This window comes from Babylonia areolata, chromosome 1, assembly GCF_041734735.1.
Source record: "Babylonia areolata isolate BAREFJ2019XMU chromosome 1, ASM4173473v1, whole genome shotgun sequence".
Lineage (NCBI taxonomy): Eukaryota > Metazoa > Mollusca > Gastropoda > Neogastropoda > Buccinidae > Babylonia > Babylonia areolata.
The window spans coordinates 95,457,103-95,481,897 of record NC_134876.1 but is presented as its reverse complement, the minus strand read 5'-3'; the positions used below and the strand labels follow the sequence as shown (position 1 = coordinate 95,481,897).

The 24,795-nt window shown below is 40.8% G+C and overlaps 1 protein-coding gene across 1 annotated transcript; it reads left to right on the top strand.

Moving 5' to 3' along the window:
- Positions 1–3,824: 3,824 nt before the first annotated feature.
- On the top strand, positions 3,825–24,329 carry LOC143289777 (iron-sulfur cluster transfer protein NUBPL-like). Its single transcript, XM_076598906.1, has 10 exons — positions 3,825–4,008; positions 5,328–5,463; positions 8,085–8,119; positions 10,206–10,296; positions 13,629–13,668; positions 15,010–15,093; positions 17,422–17,519; positions 20,000–20,206; positions 20,851–20,933; positions 24,178–24,329. Exons 1-10 carry the CDS (start codon positions 3,907–3,909, stop codon positions 24,238–24,240), a joined length of 939 nt encoding a protein of 312 aa, XP_076455021.1. The 5' UTR covers positions 3,825–3,906; the 3' UTR covers positions 24,241–24,329.
- The last annotated feature ends 466 nt before the right edge of the window (positions 24,330–24,795 follow it).

The window sequence follows — 24,795 nt, the reverse complement described above, 5'->3', positions numbered from 1 at the left end:
GCCATAGTGACCCCAATATTTTAAAAAGGTACAGGAACTGACCCACGTAACTACAGACCAGTTAGTTAGTCTTAACTTGTGTTACCTGCAAAATTCTTGAGACATTTGTAAGGGATGCTATTGTTGAACATATGACGGACAAAAACAAACAAAAAATATATGCTAAATGTCAGGGTGGTTTTCGAAAGAGTAGATCATGTGTAACTCAGTTACTTGAAGTAATGGAAGATTTCACAAGGTTACTTGATAATGGTGATAACAGTGATGTATCATACCTTGAATTTATAAATTAAAAAAAACAAAAAACTTTTGATTCAGTGCCACATAGAAGGTTATCGATAAAATTAGAATCCTATGGAATCACAGATAAAATACTTCACTAGACAGAAGAATTTCTTTGTAACAGATCACAGGAAGTAAAGGTTGGTAGATCTCAATCAAGTGGTGCGGATGTCCTGAGTGGAATCCCCCAAGGCAGTATACTGCATGGGACCTGTATTTATAAAATAATGATCTTCCACAATCAGTAAATAGCACTTGTAAAATATGTGCTGATGACACTAAAATATATACACATCCCCATAAACTGAGTATACCAAATATTGCAAAGAGACGTAGATTCACTAGTGGAATGGACAGACACATGAAATCTACGCTTTAATGCAACAATGCAAAGTGCTCTATATTGGTAGCAAAAACCCTGACTATGACTACTTAATGAAAATTGGTGAAGTGAACATTTTAATGTTGAAAAATTTGAAGAAGAAAATGATTTAAGTATTATTTTTGATAAAAACTTACTTTTTGACAAGCAAATCACATGCACAATAAATAAGACAAATCAGAGAAATGGTATAATCAAGTGTACCTTCACATTTCTGGACAGCAGTACATTTTTAAGACTATAGAAAGCATTGGTAAGACGTATATTAAAATATGCAAACACGGTTTGGTTCCCAAATTTAAAGTGCTAATCTGCTGCAATCGAAGGTGTACAAATTTAGTATCAGATATCAGCAATTTAGTATCAAATATTAACCACCTAGATCCTCTGGGAAAGAGTGACCATGATATGCTGGTTTTTCACTGCCTTGAGGAACACCACTACTCACCTTAACAGGACACGATGACATAGTCCCTACTGATACATACTGTGTTCTCTCATAATTTTTTTTTTATTATAAGGAGTCTTATATCCATTCCAACAACTTACCACAAATACCGTAACCTTGCAATTTAACAATTAACCTATTATGTGGAACTTTATCGAACGCCTTCTGTAAGACCAGATAAATTGCATCCGTTGGTTTATTGTTTTCAAGTGACTGCATCCAGTCATGTAAAGTATTCAGCAACTGAGTCACACAGGATCTACCACAGGTAGATAATCAGACAATAGGTTGTTATCAATCAAATGTTTATTCAAAGTGTCACGTATGAAACTTTGGAAAACTTTACATACAACCGATGTCAAACTTACTGGTCGATAGTTTCCAGGGTCTTGTTTGTTACCTTTCTATAGTGACATTTAGGTACGTATCAGAACAAAAATTAATGATGCAAAACAGATAAAATGGAACATAAAGGAAAAAACAGAAATGAAACAACATAAACTAATAAGATATTTGCGACATTCTGACACTTTCTCAGGAGCTTAAAGTACATGTGAGAGGGGGGTAATATGCTACATGTTATGTTACATCGACACACATCAGTTTCAGTTTCAGTAGCTCAAGGAGGCGTCACTGCGTTCGGACAAATCCATATACGCTACACCACATCTGCCAAGCAGATGCCTGACCAGCAGCGTAACCCAACGTGCTTAGTCAGGCCTTGAGAAAAAAAAGGTGAATAAATAATAGATAAGCGTACATAAATAAGTAAATAAATAAATAAATAATAATTATAATATATAAAAAGGGGTAGTAGTAATAATAATCACACATAGACACACATCATATCAATAGACACACATCATATCAATACAAACACATATTAAAGAACTTATAGATCATGAATTACTTATTTATGCCAGAACATCAAAAGCCATCATATTAGGGCTTGAGAAGATGACGTCACACGCGGTGCACTGCCAGTGGGACCGGGCGCCACTTTGTCGGTCGCGACGAATGTAAACACAGTCAACCCACGCGACTTCTTCCCTTGCTCTGCCTAAATTACTGAACGATGTCAGATACCTGCTGCGTTATCAGCTGCACAAGCCGAGGATACCGTATATACTGATTCGGGACCCACTGGGTTTGGCTTTTATCGAACTATTCCCAAGTTGAAAACTAAAGCACATATATTCTTATTTATCAAGGATAGTAGATAAGCCCTGGCGCGCTTTTTGACTCACTTGTGTAAACAAAGTGAGTCTATGTTTTAACCCGGTGTTCGGTTGTCTCTGTGTGTGTGTGTGTGTGTGTGTGTGTGTGTGTGTGTAGTAAACTTTAACATTGACATTTTCTCTGCAAATACTTTGTCAGTTGACACCAAATTAGGCATAATAACAGGAAAAATTCAGTTCTTTCCAGTCATCTTCTTTAAAACAATATTGCACCTCTGGGATAGGCACAAAAAAATTTTTTTAAATGAAGCCTAATTATATGCAAACTGCATTTACTGTTATATTTATATTTTTTGTATTCTCTAAACTTGGCACTTTGATCTGATATTCTGACCCAACACCAAGAGCAGTCATTATTATCATTTTTTGTTCAAACAGGAACTTTTTTTTGCTAAGTATGGAAGTTTTATTTATTTTGCAAACGTTTTGGTGCAGATAGTAAAAATGGAAAATTACTCTGTAATTAATGCTAGGGGACTTAATTTGCTTTAAACTGATCTTTCTCATCTTAAACATTACATTTTGAAATTATACTCAATACATAAAAAGCTTGGATTTTTTAAATAATTTTTTTAAAGTGTATCACAAGTGAGTCTTGAAGGCCTTGCCTCTTGTTTTTTTTTCATCCAGTCCCCGCCCTGAAACAGGGTCTACACTACACTGACAAAACTACATTATATATGTCATTGCATGCACTGCACAATGCTACTTAAAGTCATAGAATGCGAATACTATACTACATAAAGGCATAAGCATGGTAAAAATATAACACACACACACACACACACACACACACACACACACACACAGAACACTGAACACTGAATGGTTTAATGAATAGGCCACTCGCTCATGTCATACAGAGAGAGAGAGAGAGAGAGAGAGAGAGAGAGAGAGAGAGAGAGAGAGGCACAAGCGCAGTATTCAGCCGGTAGTAATCGACATAAAAAAAATCCAACAGAACACACACACACACACACACACACACACACACACACACTCTTCCCACCCCCCCACTCTCTCTCTCTCTCTCTCTCTCTCTCTCTCTCTCTCTCTGTGTCTCTCACACACTTACACTGACACACACAAGCATACATTGTATATGATAAAAAAAAATACTACATTAATGTGAATATAAAACAGTAAGTAATAATTAAAAAATACACATAGCAGTAACAGGGTGGTGGCGGGCGGGGGCGGGGGGTGGGGGTGGGGTGAGGGGGTTGTTCATTGCCAAAGGAAGCATAATTCAACATATAAAATAGTATGACTGAGGAGAGAGAGAGAGAGAGAGAGAGAGAGAGAGAGAGAGAGAGAGAAATGTGGATCATACCATTTTTGTTCGTGTGTGATTTTGTCATACATGAAGACCAGTTAAAATCTCAACTTGACTGTTCTGAACATGAGGTTTCGTTTTCATTGTACTAAATAGACAATATCTATTCAGTCGTTCTGGTTGGTTAATGGACAGCTTTCGGTTTGTCGTCCTGCTTCCTTCCGGTTATGTTGTTTGCGTGAACTTGGCAGAAAGCCTCCAGTCCCAGAAGCTTACGAACATGAAGGTCTTTTCGATTGCTAGACTGTTGAGTGGAGGATGCAAATGTAGTGGCGATTTGTCCTTTGTGAGAAAACTATCAGTACAGCAGAAATGGACTGTGGTAAGTGTTTCCCCCCCCCCTCCCCCCTTTATTAAGTTAGTTGTAATGAGGTTTGCTTCGGCCTTGCTCGAATGAAGAAATGCATCACGTGAAAACAAAAACTTTTCTGGGGTTTACCAGATGAGGGACGGAGTCCGAGGCAAGCAGTGCACGTGTGCTGTTTTCAAGTTAGCGTCTACTTGATGTAGTGATGTTTTCAAATTGCAGTTTAGCACTAAGACACATGTACTAATGTTCTCAAGTTGCAGTTTACCACAAAGTGGCAAATTTCGTTTTGAGAGTGAAAAAACATGGGGATAAAATTTAAAATAAGTATGGAAAATTACAGAAATGGCAAGACTTAAACATTTTGAGAATTTACCACTTATCACGAGGAGGAAAGTGGCAGAACGGATAAAAGTCTTGTTTGTTGTTGTTGTTTTTTGTTGTTGTTTTTTTAGCCAAGCGTTCAGCTGGCTTCAGATACTGTTTCATGCACGAGCTGTATAGCACTAGCAGATGCCTTTTCCTCAACTAACCTGTGGTCTTCAATGATGGCGCCATTCAAATTGTAAATGCAAAGCCCCTTTTAAACAACTGCTCCTAAACATCAATTAAATGAAGTGTCTGTATCATTTGCTGCAATATTATATTTGTTGTGCTTACGCACACACACTCTAATCAGTTAGAAATTGTAATGATGTATGTACTTTTAATCCTCTGTAATGTGGACATGTAATGATGTGTGTACTTTTGATCCGCTGTAATGAGGACATGTACCGGTAATAATGTGTGTACTTTTGATCGTCTGTGACGGGCACAATAGCCAAGTGGTTAAAGCATTGGACTTTCAGTCTGAGGGTCACGGGTTCGAATCTTGGTAACGGTGCCAGATGGGTAAAGGGTGGAGATTTTTCAGATCTCCCAGGTCAGCATATGTGCAGACCTGCCAGTGCCTGAACCCCCTTTGTGTGTATAAGCAAGCAGAAGATCAAGTACACACATTAAAATCCTGTTATCCATGTCAGCATTTGGTGGGTTATGGAAACAAGAACGTACCCAGCATACACACCCCAGTAAGCAGAGTATGACTGCCTACATGGCGGGGTAATACACATGAAAGCTCACTCGTGTACATACAAGAATGCAGAAGAAGATCCTCTGTTATCTGGACATGTAATGATGTGTGTACTTTTGATCCTCTGTAATGTGGACATGTAATGATGTATGTACTTTTGATCCTCTGTAATGTGGACATGTGATAATGTGTGTACTTTTGATCCTCTGTAATCTGGACATGTAATAATGTGTGTACTTTTGATCCTCTGTAATCTTGACAGGATAGCTCTTCCATCACAGAACACCAGAGAAAACTCAGAGCCCGAGGTCTGCCCAAACAGCGTCCCATTGATGGTGTGGAGAACATCATCTGTGTAGCCTCTGGCAAAGGGGGCGTGGGCAAGTCCACCACAACAGGTACCAAAGTTGGTTCGGGCAAATTATGAGATTTAAATGTATCTTATAAGATAGCTTCATCTTGTATTTCTGCAAAGCTAAAAACTGTACTGCCAAGTATCATTAACAATTGTCAAAAGAGTTTTTTGAAAGGGCGTTACAAAGGTGAATGTATACGATTGGTTTATGATGTTATTGCTTATACTGAAAAAATACGTATTCCTGGTTTTTTGTGCTTGTTGACTTTGAAAAGGTTTGAAAAACCTTCAGTACAATGTATTACAGTTTGGTACAGAAACATTTCCAAGGCAGAAGTTGCAGCCGTTAACAGAATCGTAAAAACTGCCACCAAGATTACCGGTGCTAATCTACCTTCTCTAGAAGACATGTATTATAAGCGGCTACTCAAAAAAGCAAAATCAATCAGCCAGGACGAATCACATCCAGCTTTTGGGATTTTGGAGATGCTCCCCTCTGGTTGATGGGACAGAAGTATAAAGACGAAAACCAATCGCTTTGCCAATAGCTTTTTCCCCAAAGCAGTCAATGCCGTGTCTCTCGAACAAATCCAGTGTGATACATGTAAATAGAATTGTGCAACCAACAACCATCTACCGAAAGATCTAGTCATCAGCCCCATCCACATGTAATATGCAGCTTCTGTTCAAACGTGTGTGTGTGTGTGTGTGTAATTATGTAATACGCATAGTCTCTGAATCTGTTTTATATTATTGTGCGCTAAATCATTATTTTTCTTCTTCTTTCTTTTGTGAGTTATTGCGCGCATGCGTGTGAGTGTGTGTTTGATGTTTATTGTAAAGCGCTTTGAGCTCTCTTTAAGGGAGGAAAGTGCTCAACAAATGTCCATTATGATTATTATTATTATGAATGCCCAGCCTGTTTACGTCTTAACACAGGGAGGAATAGCAGACACTGGAACTGGAGTAGGAAATGTCATCAGATGAAACACTCACTTGGGTATTCAACTTCAGTAAAAATGTCTCTACTATAAAACTGGTTGTCAGTAAACGATAAAAAGCCATTGCAGTGGAAAGAATTGTGACATGGCATGTCAACACAATGTGGCTTACGCTGCATGCAGTGAACAGTGTGATGATACACTCCAGTCCAGTGGCTCACACTGCACGTGCTCTCCACACTGCTGGCCACACTGGACGGCAGGAAAGAACTGGCCAGCACAACTGGTTTTTACAGTAAAGAGCAATATGAAAAATGCACTGCAGAGTTATAAGTTGGAGAAGTTAAAACAGAGCAATGCACACCATTTTGCTGTGCAGAATCCGAGATCAAAGAAAAGTACACCACTAGAACCAGAAATTCCTTGCCTAACTGATCGTACCAATCACACTGATGATCGCGATTAAACCACTGCTTAATTGTTAAATAATGAACAGAGTGTTGAGTATCCCATGGATAAATGCTTACATTGTCATGTATCCCAATGATTTATGCATCATATTGCCATATATATCCCTTGGATAAATGTGCTGTATTGTCATGTATCATGCCCCCCCCCCCCCCAACGGAGTATGGCTGCCTAAATGGTGGGGTAAAAACGGTCATACACGTAAAAGCCTACTACTAGTGTACATATTTGTGAATGTGGGAGCTGCAGCCCACGAACGAAGAAAAAGAAGAAGTCATGTATCATATGGATATTATATTGTCATGTATCCCATGGGTAAACATATTATATAGTAATGTACCTTATGGATGAATGTTTCCTGTTTTGTTTCCACGGAGGACTGCACTGTTGCATTCAAGTTGTTTCCCGTTTTGTTTTCACAAAGAACGGTTGTGTTCAAGTTGTTTCCTGTTTTGTTTCCACAAAGAACTGTTCTGTTCATATTGTTTCCTGTTTTATTTCCTCAAAGAACTGTTGCATTCATGTTGTTTCCTGTTTTGTTTCCACAAAGAACTGTTGTGTTGTTCACATTGTTTCTTGTTTTGTTTCCACTAAGAATTGTTGTGATGTTCACATTGTTTCCTGTCTTGTTTCCACGAAGAACTGTTGTGTTGTTCACATTGTTTCCTGTTTGTTTTCACTAAGAATTGTTGTGTTGTTCACATTGTTTCCTGTTTGTTTTCACTAAGAATTGTTGTGTTGTTCACGTTGTTTCCTGTTTGTTTTCACTAAGAACTGTTGTGTTGTTCACATTGTTTCCTGTTTGTTTTCACTAAGAACTGTTGTGTTGTTCACATTGTTTCCTGTTTGTTTCCACAAAGAACTGTTGTGTTGTTCACATTGTTTCTTGTTTTGTTTCCACTAAGAATTGTTGTGGTGTTCACGTTGTTTCCTGTCTTGTTTCTATGAAAAACTGTTGTGTTGTTCACGTTGTTTCCTGTTTGTTTTCACAAAGAACCGTTGTGTTGTTCATGTTGTTTCCTGTTTGTTTCCACAAAGAACTGTTGTGTTGTTCACATTGTTTCCTGTTTGTTTCCACAAAGAACTGTTGTGTTGTTCACATTGTTTCTTGTTTTGTTTTCACAAAGAACCGTTGTGTTGTTCATGTTGTTTCCTGTTTGTTTTCACAAAGAACTGTTGTGTTGTTCACGTTGTTTCCTGTTTGTTTTCACAAAGAACTGTTGTGTTGTTCACGTTGTTTCCTGTTTCGTTTCAGCGAACCTTGCCCTTGCCATGTCTGCTGTCGACCCTGTAAGTATGTAGTGGTAGTAGTAGTAGTAGTATAGGGACTGGCAAGTCATCTGCCTAGACCTCTCGGCCTTTTGTGTCCCCATCGAATCTTCATCTTCACTTCTTCCATTTTATTTTATTTATTTATTTTCTTCTCTTTTGTTTGTTGTTGTTGGGCGGGGTACGCAAGTACACTTCTGCAAGAAACTTTGTTTTCATTCTTCATAATAAAAATTTTTTTCTTTTAAGATGGTGTTGGTGTCAAGGAGATTTTTTAACATGTTAGTATTTTGTGCAAGTTTAACTTCGATTGGTAGTGCATTCCATGTTTGTACAATTTGGTTAGCCAATGAATTTTTTTTCTAAGGTTGGTGTTGCAGTGTTCTAAACAAATTTTCTTTACCAAGTTCCTTGTACTATCATAATCCGGCATTCTAAAGATATGTCTTGCATTTACATCATTTATGTTATTTAATATCTTTTTTTTTTTTTAAGTTTCAATCAAATCCCCTCTTAATCTTCTACCTTTTAGTGAATGTAGATTTAAGTATGTAAGTCTTTGTTGATAACTCATAATCTTGCATTATTTTAATAATTTTGTTGCCCTTCTTTGGACCCTTACTATTGCTATAGATTGTCTCTTAAGGTATGGGTGCCACACAATATTACCATATTCTACATTTGATCTAACTAATGCTTTATATAGATTGAGAAATATATTTTTATCTTAGTAATTGAAGGTTCTCTTAATTACACCAATCATTTGATTGGGTTTATTTACAATATTATCAATATGTGTATCAGTTGCATGAATTAAAATAAACAACAAGAGAGGCAAAGCCTTCAAGACTCACTAGTGATACAAGCTTAAAGAAAGAAAAAAAAGATTACTCATTGGAATGTGCAGGGCTTCGGTTAACGCACATATTCTTACAGACCAGTTAGCCTAACTAGTATTCCATGTAAAATTCTAGAAAAAATAGTGAGGATGAGTTATTTCAACACTTGGAAAGCAATAATGATGTATCAACCTGCCAACATGGCTTTGTGTCTAACCGCTCGTTTGCAACGAATCTGGTGGACTGGAAGTACTAGAACAATGGACAGAGAGCTTGGACAAGGGAACACCTGTGGATGCCATCTACCTGGATTTCTCAAAAGCTTTTGACTCGGTACCACATCAGCGTTTAATAAAGAGCTAGAGGGCTATGGTACCTGTGGCAATGCGTTTAACTGGATTAAGAGTTTCCTACTAGACAGAAAACAGAGAGTAAAAGTCAGCATCTTGTTATCAGACTGGAAAGACGTGACCAGTGGCGTACCTCAAGGCAGTGTAATAGGGCCCATTCTCTTTTATTATTTGACAGTGACCTACCAAATGAAGTCAACAAATGTTGTAGTATGTATGCGGATGACACAAAGCTCAATGGACCAGCAGAAAAACATGAGGATTTACAGATAGACGGATCATCTAGTGGACTGGGCTGATAAATGGCAGATGAATTTCAACACAGGAAAATGTAGTGTGCTACACTTGGGAAACAAAAACAAAAGGCATGAATACAGCATGAGACTACATGGAAAGAAAGAACATGTAAAATTAAGCTCATCTGAAGTAGAGAGAGACCTTGGAGTCCAAATCGACAGCCAGCTACAATTCACGAAACACACAGAAACGCAAGTCAACAAAGCCAACAGAATACTTGGCCTCATACGCAGATCATATGTTCATTTGGACATTCACAAATGACAAATGACCAGACTAATGTTCGTAACAAGTTGAAAATTAGGTTCTGTGCATGCTTATGTGATTTTGTTTATTTTGGTGTTGTTAATATTTTGGTTAAAACTTTTTCTTTCACTTTCGTTTTTCTTTGCCTGGAGGACCAGTTAAAAAACCCAAAACATTGTGCTATTTTTTTTTTACCTTCTTCAAACAAGATTTTTTTAAATTTGTACTTTGTTTTCTCTCACTCCTCCCCCCCTCTCTTTCTTGTCTCTCCCTCTCTCTCTTCTCTCTCTATGTCTGTCTCTCTTCACATATATTTATCATGAGAGTGCTATCTATAATGCTGCATGACCTGATGTTGGTGGTCTCTGGCTGCAGAAGTTGGACATAGGAATCCTGGATGCTGACATCTATGGCCCCTCCATCCCCAAGTTGATGAACCTGTCAGGAGAACCAGAACTCAGCCTGGGTACATGTCTTTCTCTGCTTTGGTTTTCTTGTCTTTCCACATTTGTCAGTGTGTGTGTGTGTGTGTGTGTGTGTGTGTGTGTGTGTGTGTGTGTGTCTTCTTCTTCTTCCACTTGACGGCCAACATCAGTATGTTGAAACTTTTGTGGGAGGTTGCTGTTGGGTGCTATTCAGCTGGGTTACCGAGGGATGTACTATTAACTGATTGGGGAGAAGGGGGGCAGTCCACTGATGTGTTAGCATCTCCAGCTTGGCCAATTTGGCTACCGTAGCGGTCCCCGGGAATACACCCAACCGGCACAGCCCTAGCCTTCTTACCAGTGGAAAAAAAAAAGGGGGGGGGGGCATGGGGGAACTAAACATTAGTGTTGGAGTCAGGGGGGGTGGGGGTGGGGGGTGTAAGTCTGCTCTACTGTGTCACAAGCAGGAGGCGAGTCTGGAATTGAAGCAGTCCAGCGACTCTGCTGTGACAGCCTCCTGGGGCAGAGTGTTCCATTCCGGGATGGTATGGGGAAAGAAAGACATCTGTACTGCGTCCTGCAGGCAGGAATGTTGTAGTTGCAGGTGTTGTTTTTTTGTGGGGCTCAACCTACTGTCTGATGGCGTTGGTAGGCAGTCTGAGTTGATGGAGATGAGACCATAGTGGAACTTGTAGAACATCTCCAGGCAAGATTTTTTCTGGTCTGACTTGTAGGGGGTACCAGTTGAGGGAGCTAAGGATGGAGTTTACACAAGATGTCTGTCGATGTCGGTTTATGACCCATCTTGCAGCTCAGCGCTGGACCTTTTCGATGGCCTGGATGTCACTGGCTGTATAGGGATCCCACACAGATGCAGCATATGCAAGGATAGGTCGAACAAGGTTTTTTTACGCAGTTTCCTTTGTCTTCTTGTTTCCTATCTTCAAGTTGCGCCGAAGAAAGCCTAAGGTCTTGTTGGCTTAGTTGGTTGTAGAATTGATGTGGGATCCCCAGCGTAGGTCGTCTTGGATGTTCACACCAAGATATTTTGTGGTGTTGACGTTTTCCAGTGGGTGGCCATGGAGTTTGTAGTTTGGTGCGATCTTTTTCCTCTTTCTACTGACACTCAAGGTGGAGCACTTTGCATGGCCCACTGTTTTTCCCAGATGGAAAGGGAAGCTAGGTCTTCTTGGAGTGTGTGCTGGTCGGCTTCCTTCTTGATAATTTTGTTGCACATGATGTTGTCTGCAAATAATCTGGCCTTTGATTTGATGGACTTTGGGAGGTCATTGATGTAGAGAAGAGACAAGGGGTGAGGACCGAGCCCTGGGGAACACCTGAGTTGACTGGAATATATTTTGAGGTAGCTCCCTCCACCACAACTGCTTGGTGCCTGTCCTCAAGAAAATTTTTGATCCAGGTGTTCAGTTGACCTCTGATTCCATAGTGCTGTAATTTGCGTACAAACAGGGCATGGCTGACCTTGTCAAAGGCCTTGGAGAAGTGTTCCTGTGTTGTAGGAACTGTGGAAGAGCAGAGTGAAGACTGGGGCAATCTCCTCAGCAACCGTCTTCAAGAGCCTGGTTGTGATGCCATCAGGTCCGCAGGCTTTGTTGGGGTTAGGTCTGAGAAGCAGATTTCTTACTCATACCTCTGTAATGTTGATGTCACTGCATGTGGGGTAGTGGGGTATGTCAGGTGGTAAGGGGCATCGTTGATTGAAGTTATCGGCTGTGATGTCTTCCTTGCAGCTGAAGACAGACTGGAACTGTTTGTTCAGGACTTGGGCTTGTTCCTTTGGGTCAGTGATAAGCTTTCCTGCATCTTTGAGAGCAGAGACACCAGAGCCTTCAGTCCTTGCTTTAACTCTATGGAGATGTAGTTAAATAGTGCATGTAGTTTTACTGTGACGGGCAAATATGGGCATATTTGAAAAATTCAACACACTTTCACACGGAGACAAAGACATACAAATTATATATCACTAGAAAGTTTACCATCTCTTCTTTTAACAGTTTAAAACAGTTTTCTCATTAAATGCTGCTAAATATTTTTTTTAAATATTTTAAATTATGTCACTAAATATTGAAAAACAACAAAAAAAAATTGAAAAATAGGTATACTGTACTCACCAGGCATGTCATATCCATCAACTAATCCACAAGGCAGCATAAGATGATTTTCTCACACAGTAAGGTTCCCTGATTCTCATTAATCGGTTTGAAGTCAAATGTTGCACAACAAACTGTTAAAAAAAATAAAATAGAAGATCACAACACTGGAAAGGGAGAAAAAGAAAAACCATACAAATCCATCACTTGAAAAAAAAAAAAGAAAAAGAATAAAAGCCCCACCTATTTACACATTTCTGCTGCAGCTAGATTATTATTTGCTGTAGTCCTTGACTGTGTGGAACACCTCAAAGCATGGAACAGCACAGAGGGGCACTTTACACTGTTTGCACATGATTGTGGTGGCTTTTTTCCTTTTTTTTTTGGGGGGGGGGGGGGGGGGGGGGGGGGGGGGGTTCACCTCTTGACGTGACGCTCCTTGTGCTTTGTGATTGGCGTAACACACCTTGCACCCTCTCTGTGTTTTCCTGGTCTGCTGCTCCTTGGTGGGTGGAATAGTTAGCAGGCCAGTGACTGCCTGGCCTCAGTCTTCCCATGTCTGCTCCTGTGTCTATTTGTAAATGCTAGGGCTTATTTTCAAGATTATTGGTTTCCTGCTTTTGTTGCTCTGTTATTTGATGTCAGTTCTAGTCAGACATCATCACTGGGCAAAGTTTTAATTATTGATATAAGTTTTTATCAGTGTATATCATTGATGTCAGTTCTAGTCAAATATCATGACTGGGCAAAGTTTTACTATCGGTTTTTACCAGTGTATGTCATTGATGTCAGTTCTAGTCAAATGTCATGACTGGGCAAAGTTTTAATTATTGATATCAGTTCTTATCAGTGTATATCATTGATGTCAGTTCTAGTCAAATATCATTTCTGAGCAAAGTTTTAATTATTGATATCAGTTCTTATCAGTGTATATCATTGATGTCAGTTCTAGTCAAATATCATTTCTGAGCAAAGTTTTCATTATTGATATCAGTTTTTATGTATCAGTGTATATGATTGATGTCAGTTCTAGTCAGATATGACTGGGCAAAATTTTAATTATTGATATCAGTTTTTATCAGTGTATATCATTGATGTCAGTTCTAGTCAAATATCATGACTTGGCAAAGTTTTAATTATTGACATCAGTTTTGATCAGTGTGTGTCATTTATGTCAGTTCTAGTCAAATATGACTGGGCAAAGTTTTACTATCAATTTTGATCAGTGTCTGTCATTGATGTCAGTTCTGATCCTTTTTCAGATCAGAAGATGATTCCTTTGGTCAACTATGGCATAAAATGGTATGTTTGTGCAGCTTTTCTTTATGTCATTGTTTAAATGTATGTTACATGTGTGTATATGTGGAGTTGGGCCCAGGGTATGTACTTCAGCTGGTTGAGGGTTCAATCTGGGTGTCTGTGAAACTGCAAATTGTTGCATGTGTGCTGCATGTCTGTGAGTGTGTGTGTGCATTTGCATGCTAGTATGTGTGTGTGTGTGGGTGCACACAAGTCTACTGAATGTGATTTTTTGTTCTGATTTTATTTCAGTCGTTTGCTTTCCGTGTAGAGCCTTCTTTCATTCTGTTGTATTTTAACGTATTTGTTTATTTTGAGGCTCTCAAACAATGACCAGTGCATTGGGTTTTAGTGTAGGCTGTCAAGGTCAGCATCCTGTCGAACTGTATTCCAAGGTAGCTTAGGCATTCGGTTTTTCGATTTGAATTCCGTCGAATGACACAGGTGGTGGTGATTTGCTTACGGTTTTGTTGTTGAGGGTGCACAGCAACGTTTGGGCTTTCGCTGGATTGATGGAAGATCCTGTGGCCTTGCATCATTGAGCGATATTGTTCAGTTGTTTCTGGACAGCTTTAGTTCTTTCTTGAGCATGTTTTGAAGACCAGGCCATCTTCCACAAGTGTAAGCACCTGAGCTATCCCATTGACAGATTGTTGTTTTAAGTCTGCAAGGCCTTTCATGTAGTGTGTAGTGGTGATAGAATGAAATAGAAACATGGAGAATAGTGTATAATTATGTCAGTGATAATCTGTTCTGTGTAGTGGTGATAGAATGAAATAGAAACATGGAGAATAGTGTATATTTATGTTAGTGATAATCTGTCTTGTGTAGTGGTGATAGAATGAAATAGAAACATGGAGAATAGCGTATGATCTGTTTGCTGGTGACAGCATGAAACTGAAAGATGGAGAATAGTGGAAAAGTGTCAATAGTTATAATTGTGTCACTGATAATCTGTTGTTTGCTGGTGACAGTATGAAATTGAAAGATAAAGAATAGTGGAAAAGTGTCAATAGTTATGATTGTGTCACTGATAATCTGTTGTTTGCTGGTGACAGTATGAAATTGAAAGATAAAGAATAGTGGAAAAGTGTCAATAGTTATGATTGTGTCACTGATAATCTGTTGTTTGCTGGTGACAGTATGAAATTGAAAGATAAAGAATAGTGGAAAAGTGTCAATAGTTATAATTGTGTCACTGATCCTGTTGTGTGTGGTAGTGACAGAATAGTGTATAATTGTGTCAGTGGTAATCTGTTCTCTGTGGTGGTTACAGTGTGTCCAGAATAGTGTATAACATTATTAATTGTGCCAGTGACAATCTGTTGTGTGTGGTGGTGACAGTATGTCCATGGGGTTCCTGGTTGGAGATGAAGCCATTGTGTGGAGAGGCCTGATGGTCATGTCTGCTCTGGAAAAACTCCTCAGGTGTGTAAACAAGGGTACAGACATGCTGTGAAGTGACCATAAAGTACAGACATGTAATGCAGTGACTGTAAAGTGTACAGACACGTTATGAGGTATAGACATGTTATGAAGTGACCATAAAGTACAGACATGTCATGAAGTGACCATAAAGTACAGACATGTTATGAAGTGACCATAAAGTACAGACATGTCATGAAGTGACCATAAAGTGAACTGATGTGTTATTAGGTGACCATAAAGTGTACTGACACATTATGAAGTGACCATAAAGTGTACAGACGTGTTATGAAGTGACCATAAAGTGTACAGACAAGTTATGAATTGACCATAAAGTACAGACATGTTATGAAGTGACCATAAAGGGTACAGACATGTTATGAGGTACAGACATGTTATGAATTGACCATAAAGTACAGACGAGTTATGAAGTGACCATAAAGTACAGACGTGTCATGAAGTGACCATAAAGTGCGCTGATGGGTTATGAAGTGACCATAAAGTGCAGCCATGTTATGAAGTGACCATAAAGTGTACAGACAAGTTATGAAGTGACCATAAAGTACCGACAAGTTATGAAGTGACCATAAAGTACAGACATGTCATGAAGTGACAATAAAGTGTATTGATGCCTTATGAAGTGACCATAAAGGGTAGATATATGTTATGAAGAGACCATAAAGTGTTCAGACATGTTATGAAGAGACCATAAAGTGTTCAGACATGTTATGAAGTGACGATAAAGTGTACAGACGTGTTATGAAGTGACCATAAAGTGTACAGACATGTTATGAAGTGACCATAAAGTACAGACGTGTTATGAAGTGACCATAAAGTGTACAGACATGTTATGAAGTGACCATAAAGTGTACAGACATGTTATGAAGTGACCTTAAAGTGTACAGACATGTTATGAAGTGACCATAAAGTACAGACACGTCATGAAGTGACCATAAAGTACAGACACATTATCAAGTGACAATAAAGTAGAGACATATTATGAAGATATACGATACATTGTGAAGTGACCATAAAGTGTTCAGACTTGTTATGAAATGACCATAATGTGAACGGACATGTTGTGGAGTGACCATAAAGTGTTCAGACATGTTATGAAGTGACCATAAAGTGTTCAGACATGTTATGAAGTGACCATAAAGTGTACTGACATGTTATGAAGTGACCATAAAGTGTACTGACACTTTATGAAGTGACCATAAAGTGTACAGACATGTTATGAAGTGACCATAAAGTGTACAGACATGTTATGAAGTGACCATAAAGTGTACAGACATGTTATGAAGTGACCATAAAGTGTACTGACACGTTATGAAGTGACCATAAAGTGTACTGACACGTTATGAAGTGACCATAAAGTGTACAGACATGTTATGAGGTGACCATAAAGTGTACAGACATGTTATGAAGTGACCATAAAGTGTACAGACACGTTATGAAGTGACCATAAAGTGTACTGACACGTTATGAAGTGACTATAAAGTATACAGACATGTTATGAAGTGACCATAAAGTGTACAGTCATGTTATGAATTGAAGTGACCATAAAGTGTTCAGACATGTTATGAAGTTACCACAAACTGAACAGACATGTTATGAAGTGACCATAAAGTGTACAGACATGTTATGAAGTGACCATAAAGTGTACAGACATGTTATGAGGTGACCATAAAGTGAACAGACATGTTATTAAGTGACCATAAAGTACAGACATGTTATGAAGTGACCATAAAGTGTACATACACGTTATGAAGTGACCATAAAGTGTACAGACATGTTATGAATTGAAGTGACTATAAAGTAAAGATATGTCATGAAGTGACCATAATTAACAGACATTATGAAGTGACCATAAAGTGTACAGACATGTTATGAATTAAAGTGACCATAAAGTGTACAGACATATTATGAAGTGACCATAAAGTGTACTGACACATTATGAAGTGACCATAAAGTGTTCAGACATGTCATGAAGTGACCATAAAGTACAGACGTGTCATGAAGTGACCATAAAGTGTAGGCATGTTATGAAGTGACCATAAAGTGAACAGACATTTATGAAGTGACCATAAAGTGTTCAGACAAGCAATGACATGAACTGTGCAGGCAAGTTATGAAGTGACCTTGAACTATGCAGACAAGTTGTGAAGTGACCGTGAACTATGCAGACAAGCAGTGACATGATGTGAACTATGCAGACAAACAGTGACATGATGTGAACTATGCAGACAAGCAGTGACATGATGTGAACTATGCAGACAAACAGTGACATGATGTGAACTATGCAGACAAGCAGTGACATGAACTGTGCAGACAGGTGTCGTGGTCACCGCTGGACATTCTGTTGGTGGACATGCCGCCAGGAACTGGGGACGTCCAGCTGTCCATCGCACAGAACCTGCCGGTCACAGGTCAGTCAGTCTGTCAACACCTGGTGTCCTCTGTTCTCCCTTGTTACCTGTGATGTCAGTCATCACCTGGTGTCCTCTGTTCTCCCTTGTTACCTGTGATGTCAGTCATCACCTGGTGTCCTCTGTTCTCCCTTGTTACCTGTGATGTCAGTCAACACCTGGTGTCCTCTGTTCTCCCTTGTTACCTGTGTGATGTCAGTCAACACCTGGTGTCCTCTGTTCTCCCTTGTTACCTGTGATGTCAGTCAGCACCTGGTGTCCTCTGTTCTCCCTTGTTACCTGTGTGATGTCAGTCAACACCTGGTGTCCTCTGTTCTCCCTTGTTACCTGTGATGTCAGTCAACACCTGGTGTCCTCTGTTCTCCCTTGTTACCTGTGATGTCAGTCAACACCTGGTGTCTGTTCTCCTTTGTTACCTGTGATGTCAGTCAACACCTGGTGTCTGTTCTCCTTTGTTACCTGTGATGTCAGTCAACACCTGGTGTCTGTTCTCCTTTGTTACCTGTGATGTCAGTCAACACCTGGTGTCTGTTCTCCTTTGTTACCTGTGATGTCAGTCAACACCTGGTGTCCTCTGTTCTCCCTTGTTACCTGTGATGTCAGTCAATACCTGGTGTCTGTTCTCCTTCATTACCTGTGATGTCAGTCAACACCTGGTGTCCTCTGTTCTCCCTTGTTACCTGTGATGTCAGTCAACACCTGGTGTCTGTTCTCCTTTGTTACCTGTGATGTCAGTCAACACCTGGTGTCCTCTGTTCTCCCTTGTTACCTGTGATGTCAGTCAATACCTGGTGTCTGTTCTCCTTCATTACCTGTGATGTCAGTCAACACCTGGTGTCCTCTGTTCTCCTTTGTTACCTGTGATGTCAGTCAACACCTGGTGTCCTCTGTTCTCCCTTGTTACCTGTGATGTCAGTCAACACCTGGTGTCCTCTGTTCTCCCTTGTTACATGTGATGTCAGTCAATACCTGGTGTCTGTTCTCCTTCGTTACCTGTGATGTCAGTCAACACCTGGTGTCCTCTGTTCTCCCTTGTTACATGTGATGTCAGTCAATACCTGGTGTCTGTTCTCCTTTGTTACCTGTGATGTCAGTCAACACCTGGTGTCCTCTGTTCTCCCTTGTTACATGTGATGTCAGTGTATACCTGGTGTCTGTTCTCCTTCGTTACCTGTGATGTCAGTCAACACCTGGTGTCCTCTGTTCTCCTTTGTTACCTGTGATGTCAGTCAACACCTGGTGTCCTCTGTTCTCCCTTGTTACCTGTGATGTCAGTCAACACCTGGTGTCCTCTGTTCTCCCTTGTTACATGTGATGTCAGTCAACACCTGGTGTCCTCTGTTCTCCCTTGTTACCTGTGATGTCAGTCAACACCTAGTGTCCTCTGTTCTCCCTTGTTACATGTGATGTCAGTCAACACCTGGTGTCTGTTTTTCCTTGTTACCCGTGATGTCAGTCAACCCATGGATCAGATGTAGTGTAACACCCATTGATCAGATGTGGTGTTACGTTACACCCATGGATCAGATACAGTGTAACACCAATGGATTAGATGTGGTGTTACGTAACACCCATGGATCAGATGTGGTGACACCCATGGATCAGCTGTGATGTAACACCCTTGGGTCAGATACAGTGTAGCACCCATGGATCAGATGTGTTACGTAACACCCATGGATCAGTTACAATGTAACACCCATGGATCAGATACAGTGTAACACCCATGGAACTGATGTGGTGTAACGCCCATGGATCAGATACAGTGTAACGCCCATGGAACTGATGTGGTGTAACACCCATGGATCAGATACAGTGTTGTGTAAAGTCCATGGATCAGATGTGGTGCAACGCCCATGGGTCAAATATAGTGTAACTTCCATGGAACAGTTGTGGTGTAACACCCATGGAACAGATGATGTGCAATGCCCGTGGATCAGATGATTGTGCAATGCCCATGGATCAGATGTGTAACATCCAAAGAACAGAATAGTATTGATAATATTCATCATTATCGTTGTTGTTACTGATGATGATGATGATGATGATTGTTGATCAATCAGGTGTAGTGCTGGTGACGATTCCACAAGACAGCACTATCGGCATGGAGCGTCTATGTTGTTACTGATGATGATGATGATGATGATGATGATGATGATGATGATTGTTGATCAATCAGGTGTAGTGCTGGTGACGACTCCACAAGACAGCACTATCGGCATGGAGCGTCTATGTTGTTACTGATGATGATGTGATGATGATGATTGTTGATCAATCAGGTGTAGTGCTGGTGACGACTCCACAAGACATAGCACTATCGGCATGGAGCGTCTATGTTGTTACTGATGATGATGATGATGATGATGATTGTTGATCAATCAGGTGTAGTGCTGGTGACGACTCCACAAGACAGCACTATCGGCATGGAGCGTCTATGTTGTTACTGATGATGATGATGATGATGATGATTGTTGATCAATCAGGTGCAGTGCTGGTGACGACTCCACAAGACATTGCACTGATGGATGTCCGGCGTGCAGAGTCCCTGTTCAGCAGAATGCAGGTGCCAGTGCTGGGCTTGGTAGAGAACATGAGTGTGTACTTCTGTCCCACCTGTGGGCACAGCCACCATGTCTTTGGACACCAGGGGGCGCTGCGACTGGCAAAGGAGCTAAACGTTGACATTCTGGGTCAGTGATCATCTGTACCTGTGTGTACATGTGTGTGTGGTCAGTGTCTGTATCTCTGTGTACATGTCTGTGGTGTGTGTGGTCAGTGTCTGTACCTCTGTGTACATGTCTGTGGAGTGTGTGGTCAGTGTCGTACCTCTGTATACATGTCTGTATATCTGGTGTGTGTGTGTGTGTGTGGTCAGTGTCTGTACCTCTGTGCACATGTCTGTATTATATTTCTGTTCTGTGGTGTGTGTGCCCAGTGCTTGTATGTGATGTCTGTACAACAGTGAAGTGGTGATGATTGATCTGGTGATGGTCGATGTGGTCATAAATGTTAAGATGAATGATGTGATGATTGTTGTGATGAGTTTGCTATAGTGATTGATGTGGTGATGTTGTGATGAGTTTGCTATGTTTGATGTGTTGATTATGTAGTGATGATTGCTGTTATATTGATTGATGTGATAATTGATGTGATGATGATTGTTGTTATAATAATTGTTATAGTGATTGATGTGTTGATTGTTGCTATAATGGTTGATGTGGTGATTCTTGTTATGATTGATGTGGTGATTCTTGTTATAAAGGTTGATGTGGTGATTGTTGTTATGATTTATGTGCTGATTCTTCTATAATGATTGATGTGGTGATGCTGACAGGTGAGGTCCCACTTTATGCAGACATTTGTGAAATGTCTGACGCAGGGATGCCTATTGTGGCCGCCTTACCTGACAGTCCTCAGGTATGTTCTTTATGTGTGTCACTGTGATACCTGACAGTCCTCAGGTATGTCCTCTGTGTGTGTCACTGTGATACCTGACAGTCCTCAGGTTTGTCCTGTATGTGTCTCACTGTGATACCTGACAGTCCTCAGGTTTGTCCTGTGTGTCACTGTGATACCTGACAGTCCTCAGGTTTGTCCTGTGTGTCACTGTGATACCTGACAGTCCTCAGGTTTGTCCTGTGTGTCACTGTGATACCTGACAGTCCTCAATCTTCTCCTGAGTGTGTGTCACTGTGATAGCCGACAGTCCTGAGGTTTGTCCTGTGTGTGTCATTGTGATACCTGACAGTCCTGAGGTTTGTCCTCTGTGTGTGTCACTGTGATACCTGACAGTCCTCAGGCTTGTCCTGTGTGTCACTGTGATACCTGACAGTCCTCCGTTTTCTCCTGTGTGTCACTGTGATACCTGACAGTTCTCAGGTTTGTTATGTGTGTGTGTCATTCTGATAACTGACAGTCCTCTGGTTTGTCCTGTATGTGTGTCAATGTAATACCTGATAGTCTTCAGGTTTGTCCTGTCTTTCACTGTGATACCTGACAGCCAAAGTTTGTTCTGTGTGTGTGTGTGTCACTGTGATACCTGACCGTACTCAGGTTTGTTCTCTATGCGTTGCTGTGATAGCTGACAGTCCTCTGGTTTGTCCTGTGTGTGTGTGTGTCACTGCAATATATGAGTCTTCAGGTTGTTCAGTGAATCACTGTGATACGTAATAGTGATAGTCCTCTGTGTGTCACTGTGATAACTGACAGTCCTGTGGTTTGTCCTGTGTGTGTGTGTTCCTGTGATACCTGACAGACCTCAGCTTTGTTCTGTGTGTCACTGTGATACCTGACAGTCCTCAGGTTTGTCCTCTATGTGTGTCACTGTGATACCTGAAAGTCCTCAGGTTTGTCCTGTGTGTGTGTCACTGTGATACCTGACAGTTCTCAGGTATGTCTTCTGTGTGTGTCACAGTGATACCTGACAGTCCTCAGGTATGTCCTCTATGTGTGTCACTGTGATACCTGACAGTCCTTAGGTTTGTCCTGTGTGTCACTCTGTGTGTCACTGTGATACCTGACAGTCCTGAGGTTTGTCCTGTGTGTCACTCTATGTGTCACTGTGATACCTGACAGTCCTGAGGTTTGTCCTGTGTGTCACTCTATGTGTCACTGTGATACCTGACAGTCCTGAGGTTTGTCCTGTGTGTGTCACTGTTAAACCTGAGTCTTCAGGTTTCTCCTCTGTGTGTGTCACTGTGATACCTGACAGTCCTCAGGTTTGTCCTATGTGTGTGTGTGTCACTGTGATATCTGACAGTCCTCAGGTTTGTCCTATGTGTGTGTGTGTCACTGTGATATCTGACAGTCCTCAGGTTTGTCCTATGTGTGTGTGTGTCACTGTGATACCTGACAGTCCTCAGGTTTGTCCTATGTGTGTGTGTGTGTCACTGTGATATCTGACAGTCCTCAGGTTTGTCCTATGTGTGTGTGTGTCACTGTGATATCTGACAGTCCTCAGGTTTGTCCTATATGTGTGTGTGTCACTGTGATACCTGACAGTCCTCAGGTTTGTCCTGTGTGTGTGTGTGTCACTGTGATACCTGTCAGTCTTCGGGTTTGTCCTGTGTATCTGTTATATCTGACAGTCCTCAGGTTTGTCCTATGTGTGTCACTGTGGTACCTGACAGTCCTCAGGTTTGTCCTGTGTGTCACTGTGATACCTGACAGTCCTCAGGTTTGTCCTCTGTGTGTCACTGTGACATCTGACAGTCCTCTGGTTTGTCCAGTGTGTTACTGTGATATCTGACAGTCCTCTGGTTTGTCCTGTGTGTATGACTGTGATACCTGACAATGCTCAGGTTTGTCCTATGTGTCACTGTGATAGCTGACAGTCCTCATGTTTGTCCTGTATGTATGACTGTGATACATGACAGTCCTCAGGTTTGTCCTATGTGTTACTGTGATATCTGACAGTCCTCTGGTTTGTCCTGTGTGTCACTGTGATACATGACAGTCCTGAGGTTTGTCCTGTGTGTGTCACTGTTATACCTGAGTCTTCAGGTTTCTCCTCAATGTGTGTCACTGTGATACCTGACAGTCCTCAGGTTTGTCCTGTGTGTTTGTCACTGTGATACCTGACAGTCCTCAGGTTTGTACTGTGTGTGTCACAGTGATGTCTGACAGTCCTCAGGTCTGTCCTGTGTGTGTCACTGTGATACCTGATAGTCCCCAGGTTTTTCCAGTGTGTCATTATGACACCTGACTGTCCTAAGGTTTGTCCTGTGTGTCACTGTGATACCTGACAGTCATCGGGTTTGTCCTGTGTTTCACTGTGATACCTGATAGTCCTCATGTTTGTCCAATGTGTTACTGTGATATCTGACAGTCCTCTGGTTTGTCCTGTGTGTCACTGTGATATCTGACAGTCCTCATATTTGTCCTATGTGTCACTGTGATAGCTGAGTCCTCAGGTTTGTCCTGTGTGTCACTGTGATAGCTGACAGTCCTCAGGTTTGTCCTGTGCATCACTGTGATGGTTGACAGTCCTCATGTTTGTCCTGTGTGTCACTGTGATAGCTGACAGTCCTCATGTTTGTCCTGTGTGTCACTGTAATGGTTGACAGTCCTCATGTTTGTCCTGTGTGTCACTGTGATAGCTGACAGTCCTCATGTTTGTCCTGTGTGTCACTGTGATAGCTGACAGTCCTCATGTTTGTCCTGTGTGTCACTGTGATAGCTGACAGTCCTCATGTTTGTCCTGTGTGTCACTGTGATAGCTGACAGTCCTCATGTTTGTCCTGTGTGTCACTGGGATAGCTGACAGTCCTCAGGTTTGTCCTGTGTGTTTCACTGTGATTCCTGACAGTCCTCAGGTTTACTGTGATACCTGACAGTCCTCAGGTTTGTCCTGTGTGTGTGTGTCACTGTGATAGCTGACAGTCCTCAGGTTAGTCCTGTGTGTTTCACTGTGATACCTGACAGTCATCAGGTTTGTTCTTTGTATCACTGACAGTACATGAAGTAAGATGTGTGACAACCGACCTAATGTAGATGTGACAGCAGACTCCATGTACATGTGAGTGACATGACAGCAGTGTGCATATTATGCAATGGTGGTTTTTGGTGCATGGAAGAAAAGGTAATGCTGGACATGCTTATGTGCATAGATTACAGTCGTGTCATATTATCTAGTTGTAACTGTTGCTTTTTGTTGTTTCAGGCTGGTGTTTTCAAGTCCATCGCAGTAAAGATTCTGAAGAAAATTGCATTGCTTCCTTCCTGATGGTATATGTATTGCTGTGTGTGTGCATTTGCGACTGAGAATGGGTGACTGTTTTTTGATATTTTGTTTCTGAAACAGAATAAAATGATAGAAAAAAAACCCTCGTGTTGGCCTGTATTGTTTTGTTTGAATTTGTCATTTATTCTTGGTCATTCAGCTGACTCTGTGTATTGATGTAGATATCAACTACTCACTGTCAGTCAGTGACTGTGTATTGACTTAGATATCAACTACTCACTGTCACTCAGTGACTGTGTATTGACGTAGATAACTACTCACTGTCACTCAGTGACTCTGTGTATTGACGTATATATCAACTACTCACTGTCACTCAGTGACTGTGTATTGACGTAGATATCAACTACTCACTGTCACTCAGTGACTCTGTGTATTGACGTATATATCAACTACTCACTGTCACTCAGTGACTGTGTATTGACGTAGATATCAACTACTCACTGTCACTCAGTGACTGTGTATTGACATAGACATCAGCTTCTCACTGACATCATGGATAAAAGATTACTTTTAGAGAAAAGAAAACTGTAGGTACAT

Excerpts from the sequence above, each read along its gene's own strand:
- LOC143289777 (XM_076598906.1), top strand. The coding sequence starts at position 3,907 with ATGAAGGTCTTTTCGATTGCTAGACTGTTGAGTGGAGGATGCAAATGT. Across the intron at positions 10,297-13,628 it reads AGAACCAGAACTCAGCCTGG|ATCAGAAGATGATTCCTTTG; the intron begins GTACATGTCTTT and ends ATCCTTTTTCAG. Across the intron at positions 20,934-24,177 it reads CCTTACCTGACAGTCCTCAG|GCTGGTGTTTTCAAGTCCAT; the intron begins GTATGTTCTTTA and ends TTGTTGTTTCAG.